General features: G+C 40.7%; 1 protein-coding gene across 1 annotated transcript in view; it reads right to left on the reverse strand.

Annotated features, from left to right (window-relative positions):
- ARHGAP42 (Rho GTPase activating protein 42) overlaps positions 1-19808 on the reverse strand; it is a 175678-nt gene extending 155870 nt beyond the window's left edge. Inside the window, exon 1 of the mRNA XM_074860209.1 lies at positions 19350-19808. Within this exon, the coding sequence (XP_074716310.1) occupies positions 19350-19503 (154 nt within the window). The 5' untranslated portion in view covers positions 19504-19808. The remainder of the gene's footprint in view (positions 1-19349) is intronic.
- Between the last annotated feature and the right edge of the window lie 224 nt (positions 19809-20032).

Genomic DNA, 20032 nt, shown 5'->3' on the forward strand with positions numbered 1-20032 from the left:
TTTAGGACTCTGCAAAGATCTTGGAATCACTGTTGACAGTTCTTTTATAATGTCAACTCAATGATCTGCAACAGTCAAAAATATTAAGGCTTATTAGAGAAAGAAAGCACAAAGCAGAAAATATCATTATTTGATGCATTCACACCTTGAATATTCCATGAAATTTCTTGCAATCCATCTCGGAAGGGGCACAAAAAATGTTGACAAAGGACAACCAGAGGGACAGATTTGATTATTTAAAAGCAGAAACTAACTAGACTAAAACTTTCCAGAGTAGCTGCAGAACAAAACCTGCAAGAAAGAAGGAGGAAAAGATGGGTCTTTAAAAAAAGAAACCCACATGAAAAGAACAGGCAATGCATATAGGCCACAGCTACTAGTTCTCATAGAAAAATTGCCATCATCAGATAAAATAACCAAGCAGCAGGTATACAACAAAAGAAGAACTTTTGCCCCTGCAGTGCACACTTAAATCATGAAACTCTCCGCTCGCTGTCACAGTCTGCTGTGGAGCCTAACAGGACACCTGGGTTCAAACCAGGTTAGAGAAAGCCATTTTTTTAAAAGGGATTATTTGAGGACACTTGGGGAAACTTTAACAGAAGGCTACTGCAATTTAGAGGTTCTCCTCATGTGACATATTTTAGAAGCCAAGTACTTTTGTCTGGGTCACCGACTGGTCAGTTTTATTCCGGAGGTCTGAAGGCACAATGCATGGCTCTGCTGAGACTGCAGAGATGCGGATACATCTCTAAAGTAAACCAGTCTCACAAAATTGGAAACTTGTACTTTAGCAATAATAGAACTTAAATACTGACTGCATCAATTTGTTCCATGGGGAAACAAGGCTTTGCAGAAGTAGAAAAGCTGTTGTGTCTTATCACTTTAAAGTTTTTTGTTCTTTGTATGTTTAAAAAAACCCAACTGTCCATATACTTGACATCCTTTTAGAAGCAGAAACCAGATATTGGAGAGACCAAATTCCACACAGTAGCTCTGGATCTCTCAAATAGTAGAAACACCATAAACACCTCCTCCTAAATTTCTCAGAGAGGCACAAATAAAATCCTTACATTGGAATGAATAAGGAATTAATGGAGTTTCAGATTTCATATCTGAAGAGCCAACACACTCTTAATGAAGTTTAACAAAACAGTATGACAAAATTTTTATTGGACAGTATGACATATGGCAGTATGACAAGTTCTACTGCACTGATATTATCTGAATAATCTATTTAGCTTCAGAAAAAAAATGCTGAACTATGATTTTTCATTTAAAAAGTACTAATCATCTATTTTAAGATCCACCTCCTACACTAAAGAATGCCTTTTTTAGAAGTATCCAAATCAAAAAAATTCAAACAACTTTTTAAAAACAGTGTTTAACACATTTATAGATAATAATGTTTCTTTATTTTAAACTAAAGCCATATACGGAAACTGAGATGGAAGTGAAATTCCCCATAATACTTAATTGCTGCTTAAATTACTCAACGCCTACATATATACAGTAAAAGACAGGGCATATAAAATTTCTATCCATATAAAGATGGGCAGAAGTTAAAGAAGATAAATCCCCCAAAACCACAGGCTTTATTTTACTGTGGGACAACTGAGACAAGACGAAAGCAAGAACTGGGCATTCAACTGGTCTAATTTTTGTATCTGTCAAGAATCCAGACGTGGGATTTGATATGCAGAAACTCCAACTCTCACGGGTACAGAACCCCATAGTCCCTGTCCCTATTCACTGCACTCAGCCACTCCTGCATACCCTATAAAGGGGGAAAACAAAAAAAAAAAAAAAAGGAAGAAAAAAAGAAAATTGAGATCTGAATCACTTAATACGTTTAAAGATTAAAAAAAAACCAAAAAAAACCATCAAGCCACTAAAACATCTCCCCCCAACCCACTAGTGATCACTAGTAAGAATAACACTGCTGTCTTGTATTTCATTCCATTTATATGAATATATCATTATTTAAGTGCCATTTTAATTTGCAAAGGTACAAGAGAAACGTTTGTCAAAGTATCATGAAATTCCTTTGGGTACATTAAACATTCAAGAAAATATTGTAAGATCGATGCTTAATCCAGCAACACACTACTCAGTGCTTCATAACAACTCCTTGAGACAAGTGACAAAAGTAGGCATGAAAGTCAGTTTTTATTGTAAAATAGCCTTAAAGTCTCGAGGTATATTGAAAACTAGCTTCTCACAGAAGACAAATCAAACAGGCTCTAGAGTGCCAATGATAACAGGAATTGTGACAGTTAGCATAATGCATATTTTACTGACAAATGATTTGGAAACTGTCAGAAAGCTGGTGGAAAAAATAGGTATGTTTTGCAACACTATTTTTGTAAATTTAAGATGATTACCACTCCCAGGGAGATTTGAGATATGTTGCGCTAAGAGACAAGAGAAATGAATCAACAAAACAAAGAATTACATCATTGCTGTGCTGTGGCAACGTAAATAAAATAAGAATAATCACATTTTTAACCTGCTGTATTTCACCTTCGTAGAGGAGGCACTAAACAGAAAAAGTAGTATTATGTACAGTTATCAATATCGTACAAGAACAGAAAAATCAGAAGTTCTTCAGTTTGTATGGAACCAAAGGCAGCGAGTGGATACTGTGAATTTGTGGGTTAAATTTACTTAGACCAGAGACGAATTTGCCTCTTGGAGCATGGGGGGAAAAGAATGGGGAAACTGCACCTGTTAGAAAACTTCTATTTTTTCACTTCCCAATGAAATCTGAACAAAGAAATGCTAAACAAATTACTTAAACATGACCTTAATGTGTTAATCTTCAATCCTGCAATGTAGGGACAAAAGGTGTTAAGACTTAGATGCAGAATTAGATTATCTCAGTTCGCTTCTCCACAAGAAAATGAGTTGTGTCATACTGGCTAGGGTACAGATGATGGCATCTTCAATGAGCTAAGCAAGAAAAGTTACAGCTTAAAGTGCAAACTCAAAAATCCTGCATGAGTGTATCAGGAAAACTCTCAGCATACAAAGAAGATTTAGCTATGTAAACAGGAAATGTACTGCTGTGCCTACACCCCTCTTCATAAAATGAAATATTTTGGATTTCTCATTTGACCTTAGGCTCCCAAACAGCATGAAGATGCAGCAGCTCTAAGCTCACACAGCAAAAAGCCAACCATAATGACTGCATTTGTGAGAAAACTTCATTTAAGTCTGTTGCCAAGCCTTGTATTTATGCCTACAAGAATTTGCTTGGAGACACAGTTCTGTTTTTTTTAAATCAGTGTATCTATTTTCCAATTAAACCAGTCATGGTAGTAGATGACAGAACAATGTACATACAAGAACTATGAGAAGAAGAACTTTGAAGTACTTCAGACAACCTATATCTCAACAGGCTAACAAAGCTAAGCTCGTAACCTCACTTTCCCAACATTAAGGGTCTTTCAAAAATGTTAGTTTTGCTATCTCTACATACCTGTAGCATAGCAACTTGAACTGAACATATTTATTTAGTATATATTAAAATAAAGGTAGTATTACCATCTTCAAGTGTTTGTTTTGTTTCAATCCATATTTGCATATGCATATATAAACACTAAAACAAGCCATCCAGTCTAGTTTTCAAAACTAAGAAGGGGGAAAGAAGGGAAAAAACAAAAAATTTTAAAAAACCCTAAAAAACTCAAGAAAAAACACCACCAAAACCACACACTAAAACCACCCACCCAAGATAGTTATTACAGCATAACACCTCTATTGCAAATCACAGCGATGACACCAAAGTAAGTAGAGTACCAGAAGGAATCATCTGAGGCCTCACTTGAAAGCGTTTTAAAACATCACAAACATTAAACTATAGAATGTCTTAAGGACGCATTCTTCACAGATTTCAGAGTTCCTCATACACAGGTACACTCAAGTAATGTAAACTTGAAAGCTTGAAAGTAGACTGAAAACATTTCTTCCTAAAGCAAGAAGGAACCAATGCAATCAACAAGTCCAGCTATCACTGAACAGTAGTTTCAGGACTTAATATTTCAAGTCCAACAGGTGTAAGTGAACAGGACTGCATCTTGGAAAAAAAACAATCCAACCCATTTAAGAGTTTCCAGCAATGAAAAGCCCATCCCTGTCTTAAGGAAATATTTCACAGTTGCACACTTCTAATCTTAATTTGTATAGGTTCTGCCAACACTTGGATCTTCATATGCCTTGGGTCTGTTAGATAGCGAAGCTTTTAATAATGATTCTTTTCTGTGTTATAAATAAATCTTTAATTTTCTCTTTGGATTAAGCAATTTCAAAAAACATATGCTTGATGGTGTTTGTGGTTTCCAAGGAGCTTGATCACTTTCATATGCTCTTCATATGTTCAAAGGGTCTTCTCTGACCCTTCACAATTTTTCAGCATTCTCCTGAAAACAAGCAGCGGGACCAGACTCAACATCCTTCAATGCAACAAATACAGCTAATATCCATAAAATCCTTCAACTTATACTTGCAGAGATGATACATTTCTGGTATCTGTCAGTCTGCAAGCCCATGTTCAGCTTATTAAATGTACTCATCTTCCTCCTCCACCAATCAACTATTTTTCAGTCAGTGTTAACGGGCCTGTAGGGATGTCACATTCACTATTTCTTGACTTGTTGAAAATGTCTCCAAACAGATTATGCAAGGACAACAAAGAGTGATGTTTGCTGTGATTCTAACAATTTTATTTTCAACTCTCAGAAAAGAAAAGCAAGTTTTCCAACACAGAAGTCTCACCACACTTTGAAAACAAAAAGCAGCAGCAAGAGAATTCCTTCTAAAACCTAGAGCAAAACACAGGAAGTTGTCAAGGAGAAACTATGTTGAGAAGCTGAAGTGCACTCACTTCCCTGCTACTTTAGTTATACTGAATTACATCAACAAATTTATGAAATTAAGGTAACACATCCTAATATTCAATCTGTACAATATATCCAGTTTGTAATTCCTAGATGGAGATTTCTGAGTCAAAAACATCTCTCAGGCATTCATGATGCTGCATTATTTTTAACTAGTTTTACCAGCAGGCTTGGACCGTAATATGTTGAAACTGGGAGAGGAAAAAAAAAAAATAGAGGGAGAGGGAAAATAAAGTAGTAGTAGCCGTATTCAGTAAAAGTATGTACATGTGATTAATCAAAAATGAATATTCCCAAAGATTATTTTAACCCCGTATTTTGTTGTGCCTTAAACCAAGGCCTGTTTAACTGGATCCGTTACCAATGGAAGGTAGCAATTCTCTTCCCTGGGTCTGTTTTGAACCTGTCTGTTGAACGGGTCTGTTTTGTATAGGACCTCTGCCTGGTCTTGCCTGGTCTCCACTGTCTGGCTCCTCAAAGCACAACTGAGATGGAGAATCCAACCCATAAGATACTGCGAAATGCCAGTCCCCAACTCTTGAAGGCACTGACCAACAACTATTAATAAGCCTTTTATGTGAATAACACATACCACCGAACGAGATTCACAAAAGCACAGAACAAACTAAAACCTTTATTATAAACTAACTATAATTTTTATCAAGGAGCCATTAGATCATTCTTCTTTGTCTATGCTAAAACAGACATTTTAAAGAAGTATGCAAGTTAGTACAGCTTATACTAGAAGGCATATTTGACAATACTTTTTGAAGGCATGCATTTTTACACATACACGTTGGTTTTAGCTGTAGCAGTCTCTAAAATGTTCTCACAATTACTGCTTTTCCCCAGAATAAGGGGATTTTACCTCTACTACAGTAAAGCTCAAGTCTTACTTATTTCAAAGTTTCCCAGAAGGTAAACTCTATAGCTTCCCTGTGTATGTAGGCTCAAAAGAGGTACAAGAAAGGGTACTTCAATTTTTTTTCTTCAAGTATCAGTATACAGCATGTTTTAATGGTAGTGGTAGTGCTAGACATGAAAAGGTTCAATAAGGGAACAATTTTTTTTAATAAATAACCTCAGGCCTGGAGCAATCTTTTTCAAAGCATCGCGTTCCTCCTGCATGCTTCCTGCAATTTGTAAGTCATTTTAGCCTTAGAGGGAAAATAACCACACCTCTACAATATTCATGGATTTAAAATAACAGTTTGTACAACTAGTACATCCCAAGAAAGCTGAGTTCTTCTGTTCTCCCTCCATCCACTCATCATCATGTGTAAACAAAAGGTTAAAGGCAAATAAGGTAGGACAGAAAAGGGTGAGAAGATGCAAGGAATGGACTTAAAGTGAAATGTAAACTTTCTAAATGGAGCAGTTGCAATGTTCCTAGGGCACTGATTGCACCAGTAATCTACGAAGGCTTTTGAACACCAATATGCACCACCACAACATCATAAATCTGTCTGTTCTTCATTGAAATATGACCTGCATTTTTAAGAACTACAGCTTTAAAGAACTGATCCACACATGTTTACACTGACATTGGGCCACCTTTTGAATCAAATTATTACAGCAGAAAAACAATGTTAAAATTCATCCAGTTATCCCTTGTGGACTTTCAATTTGTAATCAAAGAACTTAGCTGACTCGAAAAGAAAATGTCTTTTCTATGAAACACTACCCTATGTATAGCTTGTTTTACCAAGAATTTGTGCTCCTTTTGCATGGCAAGGGTGAGGACTTGAAGAAGAGTGAAGACTATTTTTATAATTTTCTAAAAGCAACCAGGTTCTTGCCCTGATATTTTTTGTAGAAAGCAGGACAAGGTCATCATAAAAAACTATATCCTTAATAGAAAAGTAAACAGTTCAGCTGCATGCCCACTTCATCTAAGACTTAAGAGTTACAAGCCTTAGCAGCTTTTAAATAAATCATTCCCCTCTTCCTTTCCTTTCATAAACTCACTTCTCCCCATCAACAACAACAAAATAATTTTCAAACAGTCTTCAAATGCCTGAATGGCAGCTGCTTGTAGAAGAGGAACCAAAAGGTGTCTCTTCCGAAGACAGAAGTACTGTAAGTACTTGGAGAAGAGCTGTATTGGGTTTGCATGGCAAGGTTTTGGTGGAGGGGGAGGAGGGCTGCAGGGGTGGCTTCTGTGAGAAGACACCAGGAACTGACCCCATGTCGGACACAGATGGTTCAAGCTCAGATCTGTCACTGCCCAAAGCTGAGCCCATCACTGAAACTGGTGGCGCCTCTGTGATAACATATTTAAGAAAGGTTAAAAACCACTGTGCAGCAGCTGGGAGAGAGGAGTAAGAAAGCAGGAAAGAAAGAACCCAGCAGACACCAAGGTCAGAGAAGGAAGAGGAGGCGGTGCTCCAGGCACTGAAGCAGGGACTCCCCTTCATGTAGAGAAGACTGTGGGGAAACAGGTTATCCACCTGCAGCCCACAGAGCAGATACTCACACTGCAGCTCATGGAGGACCCCACACCACACCACAGATGTGACCTGAAAGAAGCTGCAGCCTGTGGGAGCCCATGCAGGAGCAGACTCCTGGCAGAACCTGCAGCCTATGGAGAGGTGCATGTAGTGGAGCAGGTTTTCTGGCAGGAACTGTGGCGTGTGGGGAACCCATGCTGGAGCAGTCTGTTCCTGAAGGCCTGTACGCTGTGGAGAATGACCCATGCTGGATCATTTCGTGAAGGACTGTACCCTGTGGGAGGGACCCCACGCTGGAGCGGTGGAAGAGTGTGAAGAGGAAGGAGCAGCATGGTTACGGAATGACCTCAACCCCTGTTCCCCATTCCCACTCCCTGTGCTGCTCAGGGGAAGGAGGTAGAAGAGTAGGGGTAAAGTTGAGCCTGGGAAGAAAGGAGGGGTGGGGGTGAAGGCGTTTGTAGTTGTGTTTTTACTTCTTATTATTCTACTGTGTTATTAATTAGCAATAAATTAAATTAATTTCCCCAAGTCTAATCTGTTTGCTTGTGACTGACATTGGCAATTTCCCTGTCTTTATCTCAATTCACGAGCTTTTCATCTTATTCTCTCCCCTGTCCTGCTGAGGAGGGGCCCTGAGAAAGCGGCAGGCTTGGCACCTGGCAGCCAGCCAAGGTCGACCCACCACAAGAACACAGCTCAGAAGTCACAACTCTTTAGTTACCAAAGAATAAGATTATTACACAAGACAAGACAAATGTGACTTAGCTGTCACTGAAAACTTGTATATTAACTTTGGCTATAGTTCGATGTGCAATTAAGCTGTCACTGCCATCAAACAGTAATTTAATGTCCTGCCCCCCATTCTTCCACCTACCACCAAACTTCCACAATTGCTTCCGCTCCCAGGTTCCCTGTGTTCTTCTAGGATGAGTACTTCCACAAATGCATAACGAACCAAATCAGGAAACTGGGACACATGGAAAATTATTCAGCAAAGATTAGGAGTTAGTTTAGCTCCCTGATCCGGTAGAGCACACGGCTGAGCAAATAGCAATGCTAATACCACTTACAGGACAGAAAGGGGTGGAAACAAGGTCTGAGAGTAGGAAAAAAAGGAAGGGGCAGGCTCTGGAGGTTTTCTCTTTGTTTAGCAGTAGAGCTGGCTTAAAACTACACAGTAAAATGTGGCTCAGAGAGATGCTTTCCAGTAACCTCCTTTGGTCAAAAATTCTCGGAGAACTACCAGACAGCTCAACCACTCTTCACAGGAGAGGGCAGAGACAATATAGGAGATAGAAGAATTCAAAACTACCACACAATTACTGTGACATCCAGCAGACAACACTTATGACTACAGTTCTGAGCTACAGGGGGAAAAAAGCAAACTCACATCACAATTCACCTGATACACCATGAGCCTTCCTTCCTACATGGCTTTGTTTAGTAAGGGACTGGCCTAAACTGTGATGAGCTTCACGAGTACGTAACTTGACAAAAACCTGTCTGACACAATAACGTATTAATCAGATACTCATTCAATTAAAAATTAAACAGAAGAAAGAAAGAAAGAAGCCTGTAACAAAATTTCCACACTTCAGAAAAGCAAGATCTGAGTAATTAAGGGAACCCTTCAATGTGACTGTATATGGAGAAACTGCAAATGTATAACCTTGAAGTTGCATGTTAGTTGCAAAAAGAACGACTGCATAAACACAATGAAATTGGGGTTAACTGAAGAAATGATATGGAGATGCAAGCAGAGGATCGTGGACTGGGTAGGGGGGGATAGGGGGTGGAATCAGTATTCAACTATACGTGTATATTGATGTATTTTAAGATGTTAGGATAACCAGGTTTGGTACCAAAAACTAGTGGAACTTCAACAGCACAAGAGCTAAGTCAGCTACCAGTGTAGTTCTGTGGCACTCCTGCAGCTGCAGGTAAAGCCTGTGCGCTCTCACCAGAGACTGGGTAGTTTCAGCCTAATTAAGGATATTTTCACAGACACATTAATACTTAGAAAACTATCATCCTGTGCATGCAAAGACAAAACAAAGTAGAATTTAGAAAGTAAGGAGAAAGAGCTTTTTAATCTATAAAATCCAAAAGGGAATACAGACCAAAGGTGGACAACGTGCAATAAAAACGACACACAGAAACAGCCAAAGATAAAAGTAGGATCTAAACTAAAATTAACATTCAACCTCAATTATCAACAATGCCACCAGTGTGAAAACATCAGGAGAAACTAGTAAGTACATTAAAAGTGCAGATTTATCACACTGTTACACAAAGAGAAAGAAAGAGCTCCAAAAACTCACAGGTGTTAAGAGAAATAACACTAAAACCCAAACAAATAAAAACACAAGACCTAGTACCCAAGATTTTTAAACTGATCTAATCAAGGAGTCTGCTCTCGTAACATAGCAAATATACATCTATATTTAAGAAATGAAGATAATGATCCAAGACAAATGGTCCATTAGGTTGACCTTAAAATCAAGCAATTATTTAGAACACTGTTTGAAGGAAAGAACAATTAAAAGCTTAGAAATTGATAGAAAGCAGGGTAAAAGGCAACACAGATTTATCAAAGGTAAACTAGCAGGTATCTCTCTTACACAAAACAAAAGATTATTTAAAACAACAAAACTACAATGGATCTAATCAATTAGGCACCAGTAAAGCACATGATACCAAGCTGCAATGGCAGTTTAATAACTATAGTAGAGAAGATGAGAACTTATACGGAAGCTATATAGGTAAGGAGCAACTAGGAAAAGGTTTTGCTACAAACACCCAAAAAAGAGGAATGTCATTGTTAGATATTATTCAAGGGCTGATGTTGAGACCAACCTGATTTAACATTTCCATGCTGACTTTGGCAGAGCTTGGCTGCTACCACAGAGCAGGGGGGCATTACTAACACAGAACACTGGACTCTCATCTATGAAAAAGACGGAAAGAGAGGGAAAAGAAAAAAAAGTGGGGGTGAGGGGGAAAGACTGAAAATATGTTTGAGGTGTCCTCACCTACAAGAAATCAAAGGAAGAAAAAAAGATTTTCATAAAGCACAAAAGGCAAAGAATAATTAAAATAAGAGGCTTATTTGTCCTTGTAATTCTACAGGATCAAATCATAGAAGCACAGAATATCAGGTTGGAAGGGACCTCAAGGATCATCTGGTCCAACTCTTCTTGGCAAAATCACAAACTGATTCTTCTTATTGTTACCTGTTTTGTTTTTCAAGATGTTCACTTGACTTAAAGGCTCTTTACAGAAGAAAAATAATCCTCTTGGTGATACCTACTTTAATTTAAGTAGTATCTTTCAGTGAACAAGAGTGCCTTTGCAAACAGACACTACAATGCACACCTGACATGCAAACCTCTCTTCTTTAAGCAACCTGCAAAATATCAAGTAACATCAGTAGTAGAACCAACTGTATGACCCAAGCATTGCAGCACCTTGTATCCTGCTTTGAATATTAAGTTAAAAGAAGATAAGACTTCTGAAGACATACAGAAATTTCCATACTATTTTCCCATGCCTGAATTATACTAAGCAAAACATCAGCGCAACAACATCATGTTGTTTAAGCTTCTGGTGTCCTGTGAAACACAAGTTTGCATAATTCAGGACAGGGAAGTGATTTAAGTTGATAACTTCCAAGTGATCTGAACAGCTATACTGTAACATAGCCCAGAGTTCATAACGTGCTGTGAAATATATTATCTTTCTAACGAAAGTTATTTGCACTTCACAGGGTACCAATGGGAGGTTAGATTACTGTCCAACAGTATTTCAATCTCATATTAATATGGAAGAAGGTCAAGCTATTTTTCTTCAGTTTAATATTTACTTCATTGCTACTGCTTATAAGATCCTGAGTCTTTTTCACTTTTTAATCACACCCTTGAGGAATCGTAGCACCATATACTCAAAAGACAACCATAAACATTGATTTCATTTAATCATCAACGTTCTCACAGAATACGATGCGCAAAGATCAAATCCGTGAACATTACTGTACTACTTTTGTCTCCCGTACTTTTACTTCTGATCTCCTGATTCAAAAAGGCTTAGAAAAGAGCAACTAAAATGACCAAGAAACCAGAGAAGCTCTTAGGAGAGAGGATGAGAACAGCTTGTTCAGCCTAGCAAAAAGATGTGACTATTCCCCAAGCAAATCCAAGTAAACAGTGCAGAAATATTGAGTGAAAGGAAAATGAGCATAAACAAATTTGAATTTTCAGATTAAATTTATTTTTAATGAGTTACTCAACCCTCAGAGTAACAAGGCTCTAGAACGGCTTTCTACCAGAAACAGTAAGGATAAAAGCTGTTTTTAAAATGGAGTTTGGCAAGTGGGGATTACATGACGTAACACTAGCAGGAGATCGGATTTAACAAAGGAAATCCATGATACCCAATTCCCCTATATTCCAAATCTAATTATAATTAGTTTTGAGACTATAGGAAAAAATAAAAAGGCAAAGACATAGCACTGCTTTACATATCATTCTGTAGAAAGAAGGACTGTATTGGCCTCTGTATTTTTCACAGGGGATGAATACGAAGTTATTTACTATTTGCAGGAAACTGCAAATTGCTGTAGCACTTCTGCCCATGAAAGCCCAAGAGATCTGTACAAGTTCAGTGACCACAGCATCATATTTTCCATTGTAGTAAAGGCAATATTCATGAAGCAGCTGGTCTCTTATTAACAGAATTCATTTATCTTATTCATAGCAAATGAAGTATGGAGTAGGCAACAAGTCAACTGGCCCATTAAAAACAGATTAAATTTGACCTTTTCAGAAATCAGTTGAAAAGTCTGAAAACCCTAATTTAAAAAAATGCACAACATTTTCTTAAAGCAGAGATATGATTTCATATGGCATTTGAAACTCAAACCCACTCCTTCGGTAACTTCACATAATCCAATTACAAAATTTCACTAAAGAATACCTGTTTCAATATTAAGGCACAAGAACAATCACGTTGAGTCACTCAAGGACTTTATTAACACAGTAGTCGCTACTGACGGTATGGGAATTCACTTGCACGGATTCCTGGTTCAAAGTGAAACATCATGTGATGGACAGAAAATACTGCGCTCTCTAATAGTCCACTACATACTAGTATTTCTTTTCTCCATATATATTTGGCTAAAGATCATAGAATGGTTTGGGTTGGAAGGGACCTTAAAAATCATCTAGTTCCAACCCCCCTGCCATGGGCAGGAACACCTTCCACTAGACCAGGTTGCTCAAAGCCCCGTCCAACCTGGCCTTGAACACTGCCAGGGAGGGGGCTGCCACAACCTCTCTGGGCAGCCTGTTCCAGTGTCTCACCACTCTCATAGGAAAGAATTTCTTCCTTCCCCATCTTTCCCGTAGCCCCCTTGAAGTACTGGAAGGCCGCTATAAGGTCTCCCTGGAGCCTTCTTTTCTCCAAGCTGAACAACCCCAACTGTCTCAGCCTGTTGTCATAAGGCAGGTGCTCCAGCCCTCTGGTCATCTTCGTGGCCCTTCCCTGAACTCCTTTGAGCAGGTGCATATCCTTATACTGGGGGCCCCAGAGCTGGACAGAGTACTCCAGGTGGGGTCTCAGAAGAGCAGAGTAGAGGGGCAGAATCACCTCCCTTGACCTGCTGGCCACACTTCTTTTGATGCAGCCCAGGACACGGTTGGTTTTCTGGGCTGCGAGTACACTATTGGCTCATAGTCAGTTTTTCATCCACTAATACCCTGAAGTCCTTCTCCTCAGGAGAACTCTCCATCCAGCCTGTATTTGTGCTTGGGATTGCCCCCACCCATGTGCAGGACCTTGCACGTGGCCTTGTTGAACTTCGTGAGGTTTGCACAGGTCCACCTCTCAAGCCTGTCAAGGTCCCTCTGGATGGCACATCCCTTCCCTCCATCGTGTCAACCGCACCACATAGCTTGGTGTCATCAGCAAACTTGCTGAGGGTGCACTCAATCCCACTGTCCATGCTGCCCACAAAGATGTTAAACATCACTGGTAAACATTCCCTGAGGAACACCACTCATCACTGCTCTCCACTTGGACATCGAGCCGTTGACCTCGACGTTTTGAGTGCAGCCACCCAGTCAATTCCTTATCCACTGGGTGATCCATTCATCAAATTCATGTCTTTCCAATTTAGAGACAAAGATTTCACGTGGGACAGTGTCAAATGCTTTGCACAAGTCCAGGTAGATGACGTCATCTGCTCTTCCCTTATCCAGCAACACTGTAGCTCCGCCGTAGAAGGTCACCAAAGTCGTCAGGCACGATCTGCCGTTAGTGAAGCCATGTTGCTGTCACCAATCACCTCCTTATTTTCCATGTGCCCTAGCATGGTTTCCAGGAGGGTCTGCTCCATGATCTTGCCAGGCACAGAGGTAAGAATAGCTGGCCTGTAGTTCCCCGTGTCTTCCTTTATTCCCTTTTTAAAAATGGGGGTTATGTTTCCCCTTTTCCAGTCAGTGGCAACTTCACCAGACTGCCATGACTTCTCAAATATGATGGATAGGTGCTTAGACACTTCACCTGTTGATTCCCTCAGGACCCACTGATGCATCTCATCATGTCCCATGGACTTGTGCACCTTCAGGTCCCTTAGATGATCTCAAACCTGACCTTCTCCTACAGTGGGCAATTCTTCATTCTCCCAGTCCCTGCCTTTGCCTTCTGTGTCTTGGGTGGTGTGGCTGGAGCACTTGGCCAGTGAAGACTGAGGCAAAAAAGTCACTGAGTACCTCAGCCTTCTCCATACCCTGGGTAATGTGATATAGATTGCAGCTGCTTTAAATGCTAGAGGAAGCAATTAAGCTCCCTCTCTGGTCAAGAACCAGCTTATCATTGGTATCTTTGTGTGAAAGGCTGAGTACTGTTGGAACTGTTTTTGAAAGCTATGTCCATAATCCATAGATAACTCAGACATCAGTAGAAGTTGAACAAGACAGTACAAATGCCCATCAGAAGTAACAGAACAGCTAGGGAGCAGATGACTTTAAAACATTAATGCCGATCACTAAGTTTCAACTTCCTTTTAGTGGGAAACTTCTTCTTCAATTGGTAAAGGAATCATGTATTTAGAGACTAAGAAATGTAACCTGTTGTAATGTCCTGCCTCTCACCCAACCCGAACATGAAAGGCAAGTTACGCATTTTTGTATTACATGACTAAAACAACTAAAAGCAATCCATTTTCAATGGCAATGTGAGTTATTTCTGAAATTCTCACTAGTAAGCTATACTTTTATAATTTTATGTTCACCATCATAGTATCACATATGGAATGTGAAGAATCAGTTGTTTTACCTGGAATCTAAATTAACAGAATTATTGTTATCAGTGGTTATTATTTAATGAACTCAGTCCTGCTCCAGTTAGAATCTGGAAAAGACATTTTAAAGATATAATCTCATGAAAATATGTGAGGCCAAGATATCTGGGAAAATGCATCTCTCTGGAAAGACTCAAAGGGGGTTTTTTACAAGAAAAAAATTCCCAAGAGAGATAACAAGATCATATGTTCGTATGCTGTAATTTTGTCCTTATTTTTTTTCCAGCCAGCTAACTCCCAAATTTCCATACATATAGACAGGTTCATCACTATATTTTTATAGTTAGGTTTATGAGAGAAGAAAATCATCCCTGAAAACTGTATGTCAAAACAGTTTCAAGACAGTCTTTTCTGTGTGGAATTTCTATAAAACCCTCACACCCCTGCAAAAGATGGTATTTCCATCTTGTGCTTGTTTCTCTGTTTCTCCATGTGTTAAGTAGTAAAATAAGACTACTAATGATTGCTAATAAATTACAAATTCCTAAAGATATCCATTAAATCTTATTTATACTACACCACAGCTCTGGATTGCTGTTTGCATCATATTAAAACACTTTAAAAAGCATAGCATCACTTAAAACAGCTGCAAATCCACTGAACTTTCAACCATTTAAACCAAAACTTACGTAGTTCTCATCTTTGAGTACATGAACTTGTTGCTAAAATAGGACTTAAGATGGAGAGAGGTGACCTCAAAAATCAGAGGGAAAAACTGAAGGCTTCTACTCAACAATAAGCCATGAGATCACGAGATCACCTGTACAAGGTGCATGTTACCTTTTTGGATTGTTCAAAACAATATTCATTAACTTGGGCAGAACACTAGGCCTATTATGGAAATTAAAAGCATACAAGTATTTCTATAATGAAATTTCCTATATAATCTATATGTCAATGCCCTAGACTAGGCTGCTTTTTCACAAGGCAACTACAAAGAAATTAGAAAGTATACTACTGGTAAAAAGTACAGGAAAAACAGACTTAATGTTTTAACTGAAAACAAGCTGGAAACAACGAGAAGAAATTTCAATTCTGCTTCAGGAGTCCAGCTACAGCTGGACCTGACTATGTGAAGCATAGGCACTTTAAACATGAATCTGAAAGATCTATTAAATTAGATGCCTGAAGAAGTTATCAACAGTTACCTAATAATCAAGGACAGTTGTAACACGAGATCATTTTTTCTACATTTTTTTTCCTAATTCATAGATTAATAACAAAGAAACCCTCCTCCAGGTGCACCAAAGAAAACTATATGCTCCTACTTAAACTGTGCCTACACACGGAGTTAAATCTCTGTCAAAAGATAACTTTTTAATGTAATAGGAACACTTATTATATGCATAAACTACGTCTTTAAAGAGATAGTAATGTATTTAGTACCTCAGTTGATTTGAAAAAAGAAAATGTAGTCCACTCAGTGCAGATACTAGTTGTAGGACAAGTCTGAAGTAGGCACGGTGGCTAACACCTAACTACACTGGACCATATAATCTGTGCTCTTCTGGAGTACTCCCAAAGTCTGACATACTTAGAAGGAAACTGCAGAAAATGCTAGGAAAAGGCTGCAGAGTATTTGATATCAATCCTAGCACTATCAGCTCTCACTACATTCACAATAGTCAACTGCTGCTTCCTTCATGAAGCACGGTATTACAGCTCTGCATGCTACTCTGGAAAGCAGCACTCTTCACAATGAACATAGCAAAACCACATTAAAATAAAGTCTGACCTTATCTTGGGACCACTCCAATTAAAATGTAAAATGTTTGCATACTACATTAAGCATATTTGTTCTACCTTCAATTTATGTGGAATCTCTTGTCAGGTATTTATAAACATTGCATATTTGCAATAACTTCTTAGATAGTGGATTGTGCACAGATTAATTTTGTAACTTTTATAATAGAGAAGTTTAATTCCACCTGAAAATCCATGCACATACTGTAGTTTCATATAATATTGTACATTTAGGCAACTTTAAAGATTATAGTATCTTCTAACTGCATTAAGTCAGCTTCACTGTCTCTTCTCTAAACGTGGTCAGGAAGGACATGTTCCAAAACTCATTTCCACCGAAGCTCTGCAGCACCATCCAGATTTTTCCCCCCAACAGAACTGATCCTCCAAAATATTATGCAAACGAAAAATCCTAGATCACCTAAACAGATAAAACATGGTAAACAACGCCTGTTGTCCTCCAGGGCTTGCAAGTTATTAAATATTCAAAGATCAAATCATAAGAGTTCAGCACTGAAATCAACTCCTTCCTCCACCATTTGATTAGATTTTCAAAGATAATCAAAGAAAATTTTTTTCAAAAAAAGCCTTGCACAAGTATTTTACACTCCAGTGATTTTAAAGCCAAATAGGAGTAGCCAGTGTGCTTTAACAAGTCACAAGTTGTCTACTTCAGAAAACATACAAACAGTAATACTTGCCATAACAAGCACACTGTCCTTACAGCATCTACACCAGAGTCTCTACAGCATAAAGCCAGGATTTCTATTTTGTTGAGAAAAATTCAGACATTTCCCCAGTTGTCCTAAGACAGGAACTAAAGCAATATTCTTTGGAAGGCATGGTCACGAAACTAAGGGATTTGAAATGAACAAAAGAAGAAATATTTCTTACTACACCAGACCAGACCTTATTTTCCTAAGGCTAAAAGACACTATAGCACACAGCATTTTAAAGCTGCACATAGAATACAATAAGCATTGTGTCAAATACAATAACATTTGAACTAAAAAGTTTTAAAAATCAGAAGGACTTGGAAGTTAAGTAGTCCTTACTTGAGATAGAGATGTTGCTTCTCCTTAAAGAGGGAGAGAATTGTCAACCATGTAGACAGAGGGTCTAAATCTAGCAAGGACTCACAAGTACATTTCAAAAAAATAATGGGATTACTTCAGAACCAAGGTCTAAATTACTTCTCAAGAACAATATTACTTTTACAGCAGTCTGTCTTTGACAACTTAAGAAGAAAGTTGTATTTGTCCATATTGGATCTGGAACAATAAACAGTCGATTTCCAGTGCTAGTCCAGGTCAAAAAAGTACCCATGTGGTATCCAAACCTGTCATTACTATTTGTGCACACCATCTTATAGAACCAGGTTTGTAACAGTAAGTTTTTATTAAGCTTACATGTTTACTACTTAAAACAAGCTCAAACTTCCTGTTTTATGGATAAAACTTTTTAGCAAGGAGAAAGACTTAAAAGTACAACTAAAACCAAACTCTTTTTCTCTGGAAGGAAAAATGTACCATTTTTAGCTATATATATACACACATACACATATTTTCTATGTATTCTATCATCTCACATTCTGGGGGCATGAATACAGTAATTTACATACAAATTTCTGTAAGATGCTAAATTCATGATTCAGCTATTCATTAAAACAGAGATGTGTCCAGAAACACATGCACTATATGAAAAAAAGGTCTCAAAATGACAGTAAACACAATGCTGTAAGTAAACTCTATACAGTCGATGCATGAACAAGTACAATTAACATTCAGTCTTACTGTTGGCCAAACAAAATCTTCACGATTTGACCTCCTACCCCAGGTAAAGAGACAAACTTTGGGTTTAGGCCAGGTTAGCATCAGTTAGGATTCTTAAGCTAAGGAGCTCACAGTAACACCTGTTCACTGTCCACATAAAGAGCAATGCTGCTCCCCTTCACCCTACAAAAAGTAGCATAGCATGCCAATGTGGCAGGTATCACATAAAGTGATTTTTTTTCTCGAACATCTCACATTGCAACACGAGAGGCTGTAAGTTACTTCTCAGCTCTACCTGAATGAAAGCTCTGAGCAACAGGTAAGAGAGATCCAAAGTGACTTAAAGACAAGAAGTAGGTAGCAAGGAGTTACAGGGGAGGAGGGCAAGCCGAATCTAGTAATGCTCAAGGCAATTCCTAGTTTTCACTTTATGCTCTTCGAAGCGTGAGGGCCGTTTTCACGCCCGGGGAAGCTGTCAGTGCTCAACTCACTTTTGCGCTTTAAAAGCATGAAACTGTTCATCCTTATCGCTTCTTCCAGAATCTTTCAAAACACAGATCAAAAGTTGATCTGCTACATACTACAAGACAGGCGTGGGGGGAGGGTAGGGGGGCACGGTGTGAGATGTAAACTCTCTTCACATAAATTCACTTCAGTGTCTTCCTTTGCCCATTTATTCGGGACATCTCCATTACCGAAAGACACCGAACTGGCAGCCGGCGTCCCAGAACGAGACCCCCCGGCAGCACTACGCGCCCGGTCCGTACAGCACCCCACACCGCGGCGTCCGGCCCCAGCCCGCAGCTGGGCTCTTCCCGCTCCCCCGGCGGGGCCGCCTCGGCCGCCGCGCGGCGCCCCCGCGCTGCCGCTGCCCCCGCCGGGGAGGGCGCGGCCGGGCCCCCGGGCCGGGGCAGGGCCCCGCGCCGCCCCCGCTCCCCCGGGAAACCCACCCAGCCCCGCCGCAGGCCAGGCCAGGCGAGGCGAGGCGCAGCGGCGGGGAGGGAGCGGGGGAGAAAGTTTACGAGGCGCTTTACGGCGGCTGCCGGCAGGGGAGCCCGCTCCCGGCGCCCATTCAAACAAAAGAAGCCCCTTCTCCTGCCGCCGCCCCCGGCGCCCCCGCCCCACTCACTCCGCAGGGCCCCGATGAGGAGGCTGCCGTCCTTGATCAGCTCCTTGATGAACTTGTTCGTCCGCTCCAGCTCGATCTCGTGACACTTCAGGCGCTCCCTGAAATCCGGGCTGTCCAAGTAGGAGTCGCTGAACTCCAGCGTGGGCAGCCCCATGGCAGCGGCGGCGGCGGCCGCAGCCCCCCGGCCGGCGGCAGAGGGGCGGGCGGCTGAGGGAGGGCCGCGCCGAGAGACGGTGCTGAGGGCGAGGGGAAAGTGGGGAGAGAGGCGCGGCAAGGCGCGGCTGCCGCCCCCTCCGCCTCCCCGGAGAGGCTTCCGACCCGGTGCACCGGCCCCCTCAGCGCCCGGCGGCCGCTGGCGGCGGAGGCGGCGCGCTCCGGTCGCTGTCACCCAGCTACATGCTGCCCGCGGAGCTCCGCGGGCTCCCAGCGCCGCCGCCGCTCCGCCGCTTCCGGCAGCGCTCCCTCTTCCTCCCTCCCCGGCCCTAACTTCAGTGTGAGCCCTCCCCAGCCCGGCCACGGCCGCCCTCCTCCCGCCGCGGCATCTCACACGCCGGGGATGCGGCCCCGGCAGTGCCCGCCCCTCGCTCGCCACCGCCCCCGCCGCGCTCTGCCCTCCAGCGGCGGCGCGGACGGGCCCGGCTTGGGGCGAGGTGAAGCGCAGGGGCGCGGAGGGCCCGCACGGC

Source organism: Strix uralensis, chromosome 2 (assembly GCF_047716275.1).
Source record: "Strix uralensis isolate ZFMK-TIS-50842 chromosome 2, bStrUra1, whole genome shotgun sequence".
NCBI classification, from domain to species: domain Eukaryota; kingdom Metazoa; phylum Chordata; class Aves; order Strigiformes; family Strigidae; genus Strix; species Strix uralensis.